Below are 16011 nucleotides of genomic sequence, written 5' to 3'. Positions count from 1 at the left end.
GACGTTTAAAATGCATTCCATTAGTAAGGCCCGCCGGCGTAGTCACAATACCAGTGTAGGCATTCCTTATGACAATGTGGCTGCTCGAGCATCACACAGAAGGCTTGGATTTTGGCAGTAGTGCAAACACAAAGATGCAGATACACAGAATTCATTTGCAGAAAACATGCGAGGTTACAGGTTAGAAAGAAAGAGAAAACAAAGACTTATTTAACTGTACGACTTACTTAACCAATTTCAGTATTTAAGAAAAGGAACCATTTCTGTGAAGACCCTGTATGCACTTCCACTTCTCACTTTTACCGGCATGGCATTGCCATCTTGTTCAGAAATCAGCGTTGCGGGCTTCCGTACACAGCATTAAGAACAGACTACATGGATCGAAAAATTCTGTTTTAAAAATTTACATTCGCTTTCCGAAGAAGCTACTGCATGTTTAGCCACTTCGAATGGTAGGCTTTCTATTGCACTACAAAATTGCAGGTCCTTGAAAAACAGCAGACAGTCCCTTTGATAAAACATCCACCATGTCTGTAACCGAGTATAAAAAAATAAAATTGATAGCTTATAGCATTATCGTTGACCAAAGTAGCTGTGAAAGCAAGGGACACTTAGCCGGAAAATCTGGGGGGAACACAGGTACTGTGAAACACTGCAGCCTGCACGTGCATATTACAACCCAGAAGTGGGCCATTACAGAGGTTCATACCCAAATGCGGAGTGCATCTCACAATCCCAAAATGCATGTTCTGAATGGGGAAAATTACCTTGCTTGCAGGTGCTGTGTTTCCTAGACTTTTACAACAAACAGAACCTAGCATGACACGATTAAAGATTGCTGTCATTATAAATGAAGGCTTAAAGATTCTATTTGAGGGATGTTTCTCCATTGTTGCCATAAAATCAAGGAATATGGGCATTCCCATCACTTGGTGGTATTTCTGCATAATTTCAGGCACGTTCACATGTACACTTGATGATGCTTTTTCAAGTATGCTGATCTGCACTTGGCTTCAGTTTATTGCCAATTTCCTAACATTTTGAGTAATTTTGTGATAAAAGCAGTTTTACAGCTAAAGGTAAGATGCAGAGGTGTCAAGTGCTTCCCCCCAAACCCTCCATATCCTCCCTTTATTCTCCTGTGCACTTTCATTGGTGTCCTGACCTGACAGGTTTGTACTTATCATGCACAGTGATTGGCTTTGCCCATCAAAAGTCAACAGGTGCCACGCAGCAAACCACAACGAGATGCTAATGACAACAGTTTATGAAGATGCAATGCGCAGAACAAGCAGCATTCTGCTACAGTGACGCCAACAAATCCCAAGCGCTGCGCTTCCATACGCTTTGGCAGTTCGTGGGTGACACATTGTCTCGCCCACGCTTATGCTTGCATAAATTTCCGCAAGCGTTCTTGCAGTTTATTTTACTTGTTATGCTACTCTGCATTTGTTATGTCCAGCCGTTCCTCGGGGCATGAACACCCACAATTACTAAGATGCATTCTGCAGCACTATACCAATCATGGCTCTTACAACTCCGTGACTCAAATGTCATGCGCTAAATCCATTTCGGTACACACGTGGATGCTACGAGTCACCAGAATAGAACTGTTTATGACACATCCTAAGTGGCACGTGCATGTAGGAAGGCCGATTCAGAATTGCAGGAAGCCAACAGCATGACAGTGACAGCAAGCCTAGCCATGTTATGACCCAATTTTAGTTTTGTTTTTCTCTTGGCAGCCGTACTTCTTTTCCTCGAGGCAACCCTGTGTAAGATCGCATCTACTTGGGTCGATGTGTTGTGTATTTTAGTCTCTTAACTGAACTGATGTTCTTAAGCCACCTGCTGCAAAAGACAATGCATACTTGGCAACCTGCAAACTTTAAAAATTGTAAATATCCCCTAGACACAACAGAAGAAGGATGGGTTAATGCACACATTTCTTTTTCTACTTTAACAAAGAGGTGAGCAACATGATTGTCCAACTAACGAATCCCAAGTCATCAGAAACTAAATGAAGATGCCGCTGATGCTCTGCCAAACACACCAAAGTGTGCACAAAATTTGTAAGGACAATTTGTGAACTCTCAATGTGTGTAAAGTGCTTTGCATCTTTTCAATCAATGATGTGAGCTTATAAGCCCTATTGGCGGCGAGGAGTTACGGAGTCGCCATCTATCGGAAGCGCCTCGCTGGCGTAGTATGAGGGATCCCGCGGCGCGCTCCTCATAGGTTTTGCTGTCAGCGCTTACTGAAAACACCACGCGCGAGCTCTCCTGGACATTTCTGTAAGTACTTTCGAAACGAGAGAAGTTTCTTACTGTCTAAATAATAATCTTGGGCAAACTGAAAGCACACAATCGTTTACAGATGCTATCTCTTTACCGAATACGTACAGTGAACGCCACTGCGCGCGGTCGCCGCGATGGAGTCTCCCGAACCGGATTCTTGCGTGAAAGGTAGGTAAACGCTGAGAGCAAACTATGTGAAATATGTTCTTATAGTGTTTGTATAACTAAATGGAGCGTAATAGAACGAAGTCTCGATGCAGCGATCGCGCAGATTCGCAGCGACCGATTGCGCGTCTGCATGCTTGTCCGCGCACTGTTTCGCTTTCTCCGCGCGCGCGTTTTCGCACCGTGCCATGAGCTTTAGGCCGCAGAATATGAGCATTTGACAGTATAAAAGCAACCAATGTTGCGTGGGCGCTATCACAGCTGTTCAAAAATAATTTCATTGTAGGGACTTCGACACCTGCGGGGACTGTCTGTAATGTGCCGTCGCGACGATTCAATCTTTTTTTTCTTCTAAATTCTTTGACCTTTCAATATTATTTCTCGAGTTGCGTTGCACTGTATGTTTATCGGTGTTCTCAGCGAGCAATTTCCCGCTGCTCCTTTTTTGTAATCCAGTGCATTAATTCATAACACAAACGTGACCATATGCCATGCTTTTTTTAAATGTGCTTCTTACCGCTGCCTTTCCACTCCACTGAACTTGCCAGTATCTATAGCATCGGCAAGTTCATAGACCAAACCGTCATGACATTAGTCGGGCAGCGGGCTCGGGCGAACGTCTCAGTGCGCGTTTTCAGGGCGCCGTAGCAGAAATCTTCCTCGCGACTGTGCTTGCTGCATACCCGAGTTGTAGACGATTACTGTTTGCCGGTTTTATGTTTCGCGAGCTAAGCTTCACGCAGCTTCTTGTCCTGCGGCTACGTGTGAATAAGGCTGACACCGGCCTCCGTTAAGTGCGTCCGGACCTGCGGCACCGAGCAGTAGCCTACCCTGTTGCGCGCCTTCAAAGGCAGCCACTACCTATTGTAGAGCTTTGAAGCGTTGTAAAGGAGACACTCGAAGCGGGAAAATTTCGCCTCTAAATGAGGACCGCAGCGTACGAGGGAATTTAAACTCGTCTTCAGCTCGCTTCGGCGCGCCCGAAGCAGCCGACGCGGCCGCTATGTCCACGTGATCCCTCCTAGCACGTCACGCCGACGGTGGCGCCAGCTTTTCAAGTGGTAGAGCTCGAGGCCAATATAACTCCGGCTTGGTCATTGGGACATATGCTGTCCCACCTTCCTTAGTGACCCCTCGTACATAGTGGGACACACCATGACCCATCTTTCGCGCGAAAGGAGCTTGCCAGAAAAGAATAAAAGTTGGTCTCAACTTTTTTTCTGGCTCAATAAACAATTTTTACAAAAGAAAAAAAATTTACTGCGTGTGACCTGGCACTTTATAAAGAGTTCAAAGAACTTTTTTTTTTCATACTTTGAATGCAGGGGCTCAGATGGTTTCTGAAGCTTGCTAAGTTCAGCCTTCCAGTCTCTTTAGAACACAATGTAGCCCACCTATGCAGATAAAACATTAACTAGGCCCGAGCAAACACTGTCAAAACCCTTAACATTATGACTGGCTGGAGCAGGAACCTTAAGGCAGCGTTGCCAACAGTCCTGTGTTTTCTCATGGCACGAGCATCTTCTCATGGCATGAGTAGCTTCTTTCGGTATTGTAGAAGAATTATTTGCTAATACAGCTTAAATAATCTTTCCCTTCAGTAACTGTTTAAACTAGCCATTCCACACAGCTACCAAGGCATACTTTTTTTTTATGCAAGCGGTGTAATCTCACATATGTTTCCAGGCTTCAAAACCAAATGCAGAAGGGTCACAAAACCTCACAACGCTGTCGTTCCAACGAAACACAATGTTGTCAGGCGTGCATTGTGTTACTTTTTGGTGGTGATTGCTTTTTCACCTGATTATCACTGTTGTAAATTTATCACTCAGTGCAAGGAATGCAAACCTGTATCTAAGATTTCTTTAATGTTGTTGCTTATCCTATAGTTAAAGAGTCCTCTGCAATCAGAGTGCGCGCACAATGCAAATAGTGTTGTATATTCTCAAATGTATACAAGCACCATTGATTTTTCTAGAATGTATGGTGATAAGTGTATAAGTATAGTGGACCAACTCGATGCTATTGTTGGGATTCTACCTTAGCTTTTCTTTCTGGGCACAAGTTTGCCCAATAAAGAGTTAATTAATAACTCGCACTTTTGGTATTGTTTGTTTCTTTACTATTACTACAATGTGATACTTGGTGAAAGGTGCCAAGTCCCATGCAAAACGCAAGCATTTTGACAACTGTTGGCAATTGCTTACTTAGCAAAGTGATTTTTCGAGCTCAGGTACATTTAAAGAAATCCAGGTTTTTTCTTTTTTGGCTAAAGTTGACGACCACACGGCTAAAAGACAGAACACTGCTCTTGGTGACAATGTGTACTAATAAAATAAAAGCCAGAACTGAAACAGGCAAGAGACGTTTCCTTAGTATTGTGACACTGGCAGAGGCACCTTAGAACAGAAAGGTGTGCATAAAAATAACCTTATAACATCAATACAGTTGAACCCCAGTACACTGTAGTTATTCAGGACAAAGTATTGTTATATACAACATTTGTCAGAAAAGCAAGTGCCAAAATGGTCACTGCCTACTGCTTCCAATGTTGTGCGATGTGAAGCCACATCCGTTTCAAGAGTGCTCTGTCTGGTGTCACAGAGGGCCAAGCTCTCTCTCTTAAGATGAGCTCCGTTTGCTGTTCACAGATTGTGAAGGCGCATACGCAGATATTTACGTGCACTGAGAGATTCAACAGCACAGCACAATGTGCTAAACCAATATTTTTGAAAATATTTTGCCCTTTTGCAGGCAAATGAACTATTTTTAGCGACATGCAAAAAAAAAAAAATCATGTCACTGCAATCAACAGCATGTCGATGACCAGATTTGATATTTGCTTCACTAACGTCTGAAAGCAAGCTAGTTGGTGAGGCAACATCTTTGAAGGGAACAGCACAAAAATGGGAAAATCAAGCATGTGAGTTAGTTTGCCACTTGCTTGCCCCTTTTTGCACTGTTTGCTTTGAAGATGCTATATTTACTTCATTGTACATTGGATAATATATCATATTAATGCTTACTACATCAAGACTTGAGAACTCGTTAACACTCTGCAGCAGGAGCAGAGGTACTGACTCACAGTGAAAGTGAAGCAATCCCTTTACTTCTGCGGCTCCAAGCTTTCCTCAAGCATGCTACTGAAAATGCCTGCCTGTCTGTACAGAAACACTCAACAAATTTCCACAACAAATGTGTGCCACTTCTGCCAATAAATTGACTCCAGCCTGCAAGTGCAGCCACCACTTCTGAAGCCTGTTTCACATGGTACGACTTTACACCACTTTTTTTTTTGCAGCTACGATTTTCGCAAATGCAAACTTAGCTTTGTCGTTTCCCATGCACCAATTGCGGCAGCTGCAATGTTTACATTTGCGAGCAACCTAGTGGTTCAGTTTCAGTTTCACGAAAACAAATTGGAACAAGTTAGAAACTGACCTTGCGAAGCTTTTTTTGTGTTTGGGCTCGTTACTTTATAAAAAAGAAAATTAAGCATGTAAGCCACAACAATCAGTGTTGTGACTGGTTCCCCATTCTTGCCACTCATGCGTTTTTACAGACAGGTTCTGCACAGCAAACATTGAAAAATCACATGCATAAAGGGGTCAATGGCCCGTTTGATGCACCTGCGAATTCACAAGTAATTTCGCACCAAGTGACACAGGCTTAGCCCTGTTTTCTGTGCTATTCAAAGCCTCTGTGCAAACTGCACCACTAGTATGTCTGCACATAAATGCACCATAAATGCACCACTAGCATGTTTGCACATAAATATAAACTATAGTAAGTTTAAAAAATGCTGAATACTTCACTCCAATTACACGCATTTCAAATGTACTTTTAGAGCAGTTGTCATAGACTATGAGTCTAGTATACTTCAAATGCTATCAAATTCGACATACAACAACTTCCCTCAAATGATTCAGCTGAATGTTTGGGCCAACTCTAAAGTACCCAAAACCTTTTCAGCCATGGCCACTGCCACTAACACATTGAAAGTTCACTATTGCGTGCAAACAACCAGTTGTGCTAGCAGAAAAACACAGCAGGAAGTCAGCTTAGCTTTTAAGCATAACAAAATCTATGCTTAGCGGCTGCATACCCTGATGCCTGGCATAAGCACTAGCATAAAACAGTACATGTTCCTGTGGGTGGGCAGCGCAACCCGGACAAAAGACAAGAGGAAGTACACGATACGAGCGCTCGTATCGTGTACTTCCTCTTGTCTTTCGTCCGGGTTGAACTGCCCACCCACAGGAACATGTTCAATCACCAACTCGTCCAGCTTGCCATGTTAATTCAATAAAACAGTAGCCGATAGGGGCACAATGGCTAGCTCGCTTCTGATAATGCCTAGGTAAAGCACAAAAGTATCATCTTACAAGGCACTGTGCGCAGGTAGAGGTTGTCCCTGATGGTGTTCTGGAGATCATGGTCGATGGAACCTTTCTGGAAGCGGGTGTTCAGGTACTGCCTCAAGTCCTTGGTAAGGTGCCCTGCAAGATTCGACCGCCAAGAACGTTTCGGGTGAGCCTGTGGCCGTGCTGCCATTAGTTCAGGAGGAAGCGAATCGCAGCACTGAATCCATCGGCGGAATCTTCTCAAGATTAACGCACGGGCTTTCCGGTGTTTAGACAGGCCGTACAATGCGCGTCGTCTGTTATGCTTTGAACGTTTTTTCAAACCCAAGTCCTTGCATACAAGACATCGAACACACTCCGAGACGCGGGCAACGACGGGCGTCTTCCTTCCGCAGCCCGTCGGTCGGTCAGAGCGCGCGGACACGCGCGTGTGCCACATTCGCGAAGCGAAACGCTAGTGCGGGACAAAAACCAGGTTTCGATACGGTCGCCACCGGAAACATTTCTTCCCCTCCCATATCAACGGGGAAATAGAGGCTACACGATCGGTTATCGTAGCTTCGTGTTACTTTCTCGCGCACTTCCTCAAGCCGCGCCTACAAGCGGCTTCTGAACGCCGTACACTTCTCTGTTTGTTTACTGCTGCCGTTCTTTTTTAAACACTGGTTGACCTCCCGTGCGCCATTACAAGCGCCGCGACATCCAGGCGCACATACCAAGCGGAGTCTACCGCTTAGATCACCGCCCAAAGAAGGCGCGGAGAGGGTGTCGATTAAACGTTCAGCAAATTAAGGAATGTTTAGATGGTTTAGCGAGCGTGCTGCCGCCACCTTTTTTTCTTTCCGCAACACTCACCTGCTCTGACGCATCGCACTGACACGGCACTGTCGTTTCGTGCGCTGTAGTTCAGTAGCGACAGCACGTCGTTTCTCGTGTAACCAGCCACACGATGTCCTTGGATCTCCAAGATCGTGTCGCCGTCTTCGATTCGGCCGCTCAGGAAATTCACTTTATCGAAATTAACACAACTAAAGTAAGCGAACTCGCCCCGGTCGGAGCCACCGTCGACGGTCAAGTTCAAATTTCCGTTGTCATCGGCGGTCAGCACCGCGTCATAGATGGCCTGGCTCCACGAGCTGTACTCCTTTCTGACTTGGTTCGAGCCTGTGTGTGACTTTGACTCCTGCTTGGACATCATTTCGACGGCGGTGACGGCGCACACTTGTAGTATTTCTCCGGGGCACAACACAGCGAGGCGCTAGGCCTAATGTCGAAACGAGCACCGTCTCCGCGTCTCATGCTCTCTGGCGTCTACACACATCAAAACCAAGCACCGGTGCTGTCGCCGGACAACGCGCGGGTCGTTCGGCGATCCCGTCGAAAGTGATCTTCATCCAATTCCGAGTGGCACCGACCAAAAAAGAAAGAATTCCATCACTCGGGTCTACATAAACAAACCGGACACTCAGATTTCCCCGTCCGGAAAAGCAGGCGCGCCGCTTCTGCGCATGCGCCGTAACGTTTTCCGTCCGTTCCGTCGTCGGCTCCGGCTCCCGTGCTCGGCGATGTGCGGCGGCGTGTGTAGTGGGGGCTTTATTTCGCACCGTTTCGTGTCGCGGCTACGGCGAAAGGAAAGAGGATGCGTCGCTCGACAATGACATCGTTTCTCCCGTCTGACATTTGAACGCGCCGCTTTCCCGCGGCGAGACGCGTGCCACGTCGTAAAATCACCGCCACCGACGCACGGTTGTCTCGAAGCTCGGCGTACTTACTACGCTCCGCCGCCGGTCAGCATGTGCCATTCGCGGTCCTTGACCTCAAACCGCGTGCGAGATTTTTATAACCGCGTCGCATTTTCGCCCCGTCTCGATGCAGGCGGCCAAGGCGACGACAAAATGACTCTTGGGTCGCGCGGTGAGGAATATACAGTAGGCGATTTGGCGGCGTCGCGCTCTACTTACGGCCGGCCAAGGCCCGCTTTCCTCATGCCGCAAGCGACGTCAGCGCATTTATATAATGATGACGTAGCAAGTTTACGTAAGCAACTATATACGGTCATTGCGTGTTTCTGTCGAAAGGGAGTGTTTACGATACGCAGCACAGCGACTGCCACTGCGGAGGAAACCATAATTCGTTAAAGGCGATATTCGCAGTAACGGGACCCAGTGAGAAGATCTCTTTCCTAATTGGAGAATGACGAATATAACACCGTTTACCGGTTTCGCACTACATCATAATGTGAACAGCCACTCTCCTCTGTGCACTGCAAGTTTCTTTCATCTCCTTACGTGGTCATACATGCAACGCCATGGCACGCGCGCTTCGATCATTAGCACAAACATGCTCCTATAGCTTGGACGGCGGTGACAGACGCGAATGTGGCGTTAACTGCAACCCCCTAAAGCTCGACCGAGCTCTAACTGCCGCCAGGTCTGAGAACTTGACTCGATGCCAATGCCGCGCTACCCGTTTTTCTTTCTTTCTTTCTTTCTTTCTTTATCGGCACTTCCGACACGCCCAGGTCGCGATCGGCAGCCAAGACCCAACGAAGCGACAAACGGACGAGTCATTCGGTTCCCAGTTTGATTCCCGTAAGCAGGAAGCTGTCGGAAGTCTACGACGCGTGACGAGACGTACGTGAAGTCTGCCGACGAACCTTGATCGGGGCGGGCCGGCATTCCGCCTGTTTACACGCATCCTGAATTTCCCCGGGATACGCGCGACACCCCCTCCCCCCTCTCCACCCCGTGGCCCTGCTCTCAATCAATCTGCCTCGTCGAAACGATCTCCGACAAGAGAACAACCCTACAACTGCGTAGTTAAATGGTTACTATAGGGGTGTGCGAATATGCGAAACGTTCGAATTCGTAAATTCGAATACTTTTCAAATATCTCGAAGCATCACCTGCGCCCAAATAAACATAAAATTGGAGCAAAAGCACGTTTTTTTTTTCTTGCACCCCCCGTGGGCATAGCATACAAACATAAAATATGAGGCCTTGCGTAGTGGAGCAGGCCACGTCGCTTAGGTAGCCGTACTTTACAGGCTGTAGAGCAATCATTCGCTATCTCTGAAGGGCCCTGCGCATGTGAAGGAACTACTTGTTTGCCCCTAATGCCATATTTGTGCTTTTAATAAGCAAAGCTTCATAGCGCACTATGTAATGACAGAAACTTGCTAACTTTAAGAACACTGGGATGTGAGTATCGTTTTATATTAACTGTGATAACGGCTATTCATTATTCGAAAGCTATTCGAAAAGTATTCGATTCGCTTCTGGCGCTATTCGATTCGTATTCGATTCGGTCTCAAAATTGGTTTAGAGTGGCAAGGCAGTCTTTGAACATCATGTATACATTCACTTGACGGAAAAAGGGGCGCCTAACTTGTTGAGATAATGATGACCGAACATCCTGTATTGAATTTCGCGCCGTAATGTAGGCGTCACTGCGTCAGTGTGACGTCACCGATTTCGGTGCATTCTTTCGTATTTGGGCCGTTTCAGGCCCACGAGAAGTAGCTCAGTATATGCCGCGTCGAATCTTTGCTTCTAGTGTCAATAAGAGGACCGGCGTTTCACTTATATAAGACCCTGTATAGTTGATGCCTTGGACGTATACCATGGAAACCCGTCCTCCGTATAATAACCACTGCGTCTCTATACACCATGCAATGACCTTCGAAGACGGTGGTGTGAGCTGTGCAAACCGGCCGGTTTGGGGGTCGAAGGTACATGATGTGTTGGCTGTAAGAGGTCTATTAGACAACTTCTAGACGTGCTCACTATTGAGCGGCAAGCACACACACACACACGTGTGTGTGTGTGTGTGTGTGTGTGTGTGTGTGTGTGTGTGTGTGTGTGTGTGTGTGTGTGTGTGTGTGTGTGTGTTTGTGTGATGTTTAGGAGATGTTGGCGATGTTGGCGCCCTTAATTGGCATCCGCTCCTTCTCTTCACATAAAAACGCAACTAGTAACAGCCACACATATGGAAAAAGGAAACGTAAAAAACCACAAACTTATACATTACTGCAAAACTATGAAGGACAACTTGCGCCTTTCCAATTTCTCACCGAGACATGAGCAATTCCCGAACTTTGCTGAGAGCCGTTCCATTTACTTGTGTGCTTCAATGCACAAAACGACGTTTTGTTAAGAAAGTAACTGGAACGCCAATGCATTTCTCCGCAAAGTTCGGGAATTAAATATCTCGAAACTGGGGTCATCCTGAGAATTCGTTCCAAGTGGATCCACCTTGCGAACTCCACGGCTAGAATTTGTAAAATGCGATATGGCCCATAATATATATTTAGTTAAGGACTTAATTAGTGACTTTTTGTTAATTAGTCGATTCATGCATATCAATTTCTTGTGCAAGCAATGTACGCCTCTTCGAGTAGACCAGCTCATGAACTAGAACTGTGCTATCTGTCGCGGGCAACCTTCTAAAGTTTTTGAAAGCGTTCACTGAAACACACAGCATATTAATTCCTCAAATTGTTAAAATTTGGTATGGCAGATAGCAAATTTCTAACCATTGAGCTAAATTACTCGATGAAACGTCCATTACTTCTACAAGAAATGAAAATGCTTAATTGAATAATAGGCATATTCGCATCAATTAACTCTTAAATAATTCCTTTAAAGCACATGCATAAATTTACGAGTTGTAGCAGTGAGTTCGCAAGGCGTATCCCATTGGAACAAATTCCCAGAACTGTACCAGTTACGAGACATCACTTTTCAAAGGGTCCGACGAAAATGCTTTGGCGTTTCAGGTGCTTCCGTGCTTCAATGCGAGAAGCAGCATTTTCTTAAAAGAAAGTAAGTGGAAAAACAGTGCATGTTTATCATAAGTTCGACGCCACATATCTCGAAACCGGTGCCATTGTCAGAATTCGTTTCAAGTCGATATGCATTGCATACTCACCAACTGCAATTCGTAGATCGAAATATGTGCTGTAGTATAATCAATAAAAAAGTTAATTCGTGTAATTATGTTGATTATTCAATTAAGCATTTCGATTTCTCATAGAAGTAATGGCAGCCTCATCGACTACTTTAGCTCAAGGGTTTGAATTGTGCTATCTGCTACAGGCATGTCCAAAAAAATGTTGATGCAGCTATAAAAGAAAACGCTATATGTTTAGAGAGAGATATGGTCTATTTCGCACTGCACGATGCACAGTATATATTAGAAACCTTAAAGCACTAGTATTAGAGTACAACTATACAGCATTTGCCTGATACTTAGAGCGTGCTTGTCTTCCGAGATACTCATAATCAAATCCGACCAGTATATACGCTAACTTTGGATTCAGAGCCGGGAGTCTCGACTCAAAGACGAATGCATCAGAAACCGGGGAAAGCTGATAACAGCTGTGCTGCCTCCTTTCGGCCGGCGAAAAGACTAATTTCCCCCCTTTCCCCGGCAGTAAGCCACGCCATATGGTGAGTGAGGGAGTGAGTGAGTGGGTGAGTGAGTGAATCAACTTTTATTGGGCCCAGTAAAACGCGATAAAACGCGCACCTGGTTAATCCCACGACGGGACCGGACAGATCTAGCCTGCCGGCCCGATCGCGGGGGCGCTGGACGGCCATGATTTGGTCCTCAGAGACGGGACTTCGCAGGAGCACGTCCCACTCTTCCTCGGTGAACTTCGGACCCAGCGACCCGCTCTCCCAGAGCATATGAGGCAAAGTAGCAACCTCACCACTGGCCACGCAAGAACAATTCGGATAGATCTCGGGATATATGCTGTTAAGGGACGCCGGATTTGGGTAGGAGTTCGTTTGCAAGAGTCTGAGCGTGACCGCCTGTGGCCTGCTTAGCTTGGAGTGAGGCGGCGGGAAAAGCCTTCTAAGTAAAAGAATTTAGTAAGTTCATTGAGCGTGATGTTCGTTTCCTCTGTAGCATAAAAAATAGTCTAGAATGTCATTATAACGGCACTCTAGACTACACTGTCACACTAGTAGTAACACGCCTGGCTATGGTGCTGGGCTGCTAAGCACGAGGTCGCGGGATCGAATCCCGGTGCACGGCGGCCGCATTTCGATGGGGGCGAAATGCGAAAACACCCGTGCACTTAGATTCAGGTGCACGTTAAACAACCCCAGCTGGTCCAAATATCCAGAGTCACCCACTACGGCATGCCTCATAATCAGAAATTATTTTTGGCGCGTTAAACCCCATAATTTTTTTTTAGTAACGCGCCCATACATTTCTCACTCTATCGATATGCATATTAACACCTTTTTTTTTTTTACGCGCCGTGCAGGCCGACGGACGCGCCACTGGTGGCGGCCTTGCGCAGAACACGCGGGAGACGAGCCTGGCGCGCGCCGTAGTTTGTTGTGTCATTGATCGTGCTTCTCTGTCTTATTCACGTTTTCAGAGCAAGATAGGCAACACCATTCGCACGTGTGGGGTGGCCAAAGCTTCAGGGAATGTCGAAGAAGAATTGTTGCAGGGTGGGGGGCTCAAATACCGGTGAAAACGTGCCGGCGACACGGTTCTAATCATTCCCGGCGGGAGCATCATCAGCGGGAGCAACGGTGGCAAAAATGGATCGTCGCTTCGAAGGGAAATTTCTTGTTCTCATCCTTTCCTTTGTCTCGTCGGTGTTTTTTTCCACTCAATCATGGACGCGTGAGCAACGAAATTCGTCTGCAGTGCAGCATGAGATTTAAAGGCATTTCGCTAAAGTTCGAAATGCTGTTTGCTGCTTATATTGTTTTCCGCTTCCTTACCGCGTTGCGCTAGCTAGGCAGCACGACTGCACGAGCGCATTGCGTTGTATGTTAAAGCTACTGAAGTTTGCAAGAACTGAAATTGTTGGTTTCATGTGGCGCGGTAAATCCTCGCACCAGCTGTCGCGCACTTCATGTTTTTACATCTGTCTTATGCGTGGCTTTGCACATGTTTAACTGCTGCTAGTTGCTCCATGCATAACTCTTGTCGATTCTTTTGAGCTGCGAAGTTTTCACCCTGCCTTGTTTGTAAAGGGTATAAATCACGCTGTGTCTTATCGGAATGATACCAAGGAAGTGCTTCTTTACCAGCTTTATTCTTTTCGCCCGAGGGCATCTTAGATATTGTTTGCGTTTTTGGAAATGTGTTTAGAAAATAGGTAGTTCAGGGCGAGAATTGCTAATAGCTGCTGCATATGGTATTTTTGTTCCATTTCTCGCTGAAAAGTTCGCGTCCCGTTTGGGAAGTCATCACACCTCGATGCTGCCTGAGCAAACCTAACACGCCGAGTGATTTGTTTGTTTCACAACGGAGTCCCTTCTTGCATGTGAGTTTTGTACTCGACTGAATTCTTTCTTATACTTACGCTGCAGACGACTAAACCGGGCTTTGCCACCAGCGCTCATCTACTTTGACTGGCGCTGCTCTGCCTTTAAATATATCATGTGGCACCTCTCTCTAGTAATATAAAAAAGTACTGAAAAGTTAGTCAGTCTTTAGCTTTGTACGTTTCCAAGCAGCTCCCTTGGGGAAATTAAAATTGTACAAACTGCAGCAGGAACGGTAGTTCATCGGCGTATGCAGCAGAATAGCATCGGTGGTACAGCACTAACACGCGCTTTTATTAACCCGCGTGTTTGGTGACTTCGTTGGCTAGTGTACGCGTTTCCATCAATAAATTGGCAATTACTCTTCTTGAGGCGACTTCGACTGCACTTATTCGGCGATGTCATATGTATTCATCGGCAGAAAAATCACAACGGCATATGCGGAGATTGCACCGTGCGGATTTGTTTGATATAAGTCTGCACTTACGACGGGTGCTTATTATTCAGGTACAGAAGCAGCATTCCGGCAAGGGTAGAATAAAAAAAAAAACCATCGAGAGATCGCATCACTCAACAAAATTTATCGGCTAGTGAACATGAGCTCCACGTCATCTAAATGGGGTTCATGGCGTTTGTCTGCGGGACACACCTTGCACGTATGTGGACCATGTTGTCCCAAACACCGGTAACATCGTGTTCATACCCGCTCGCACAGAGGTCAGCATCTTCCCTACAGCTGTCACCGCAGAAGAAGCAGCCTGGCACCCGAACAAAGGAGAAATCGCAGCCGCGAACTTCAGCCATCCTTGCTGCAAAGGGTTGTCGTCTGCTACTGCTCCCGCGTGTACTGTTGGAAGCGTCCACTAGGTGGCTTTCAGTGGCGCCTCTATAGGCGGCGCACGAGGCGTATAAGAAGCGTATTTGTATACGTGTTTTCTTCTTTAAAGGGACATTAAAAAGAAACGCTATAGATCAGTTTGAACTAACAGGGTGACCTTCAGGAACTCAATTTTTCGCTAATTTCGCAGTAAGAACATTGATCTGAATGCTAAAGAGCAGAGGGTGTGCCTATGGGATTTGTTTTGACGACCAACTCGAATACAAATCGAATGTCGAATAGATTTCAAATAGTTTTTGAATAATGAACAGCCCATTTTACAATTATAATATTAAACTATGTTCAGTCACTGGTATTCGCAATGTTAGCGAGTTTCTTTTATTATTCATTGTACGTTACGAAGTGCTGCTTATTAAAAAGCGCAAATGCAGCATGATGATCAAATAGGAAGTTTGTTCGCACACACACAAGGTTAGTCGAATATAGTGCGAATGGTGGCTGTAAATCCCATAAACTCTGGCTCCATGGGCGAAGTAAAGCCTTCATGCTCCACTGCGCAGGCTCTAATGTTTTACGCCACATACCAGGGTTCCCCACACTGGGTTCCGTGAGCGGCATTTTGGGGTTCTCAGAACGATTGGTGCATCATTCCCCCTTTTTGGTGAACTGTTACATCAGAATTTGAATTTAGCAATAAAAGAAAACACCATATCCGCACTTCGGCAGTCTTCGCGAGAAAGTTTGATTCATTACAACAATCATCGCGAGACCGTGGATTAAAAAAAATAATAATATACTATGGGGTTTTACATGCCCAAAAGCACAATCTGATTATGAGGCACGCCGTAGTGGAGTAACTTAAGAATAATATTTTGACCAGCTGGGGTTCTTTAACGTGTACCTAAATTGAAGTATACATGGGTGTTTTCGCTCCCATCGAAATGCGGTATTCGATCCAGCGACCTCGTGCTTAGCAGCCCAACACGTACCATAGCCGCTAAGCAGCCACGTCGAGTGTGAGGCCGTGGATAAGAACATCGATCACCAAA

The 16011-nt window shown here is 45.9% G+C and overlaps 1 protein-coding gene across 3 annotated transcripts in view; it reads right to left on the bottom strand.

Annotated features, from left to right (window-relative positions):
- LOC126522872 (membrane-associated guanylate kinase, WW and PDZ domain-containing protein 1-like) overlaps window positions 1–8395 on the bottom strand; it is a 55163-nt gene extending 46768 nt beyond the window's left edge. The window contains exons 1-2 of one of the 3 annotated variants that reach the window (XM_055066603.2): window positions 7682–8395; window positions 6848–6961 (exon numbers count right to left, since the gene is read on the bottom strand). In XM_055066603.2, coding sequence (XP_054922578.2) covers window positions 6848–6961; window positions 7682–8024 — 457 coding nt within the window. In that variant the 5' untranslated portion in view covers window positions 8025–8395. The remainder of the gene's footprint in view (window positions 1–6847; window positions 6962–7681) is intronic. The other 2 variants (XM_055066601.2, XM_055066602.2) reach the window with 2 other exon arrangements.
- Window positions 8396–16011: the final 7616 nt, after the last annotated feature.

The sequence above is a fragment of the Dermacentor andersoni genome, chromosome 6, assembly GCF_023375885.2.
Source record: "Dermacentor andersoni chromosome 6, qqDerAnde1_hic_scaffold, whole genome shotgun sequence".
Taxonomy (NCBI): domain Eukaryota; kingdom Metazoa; phylum Arthropoda; class Arachnida; order Ixodida; family Ixodidae; genus Dermacentor; species Dermacentor andersoni.
Note: the sequence above shows the minus strand (reverse complement) of the source record. Positions and strands in the feature narration are given on the sequence as shown.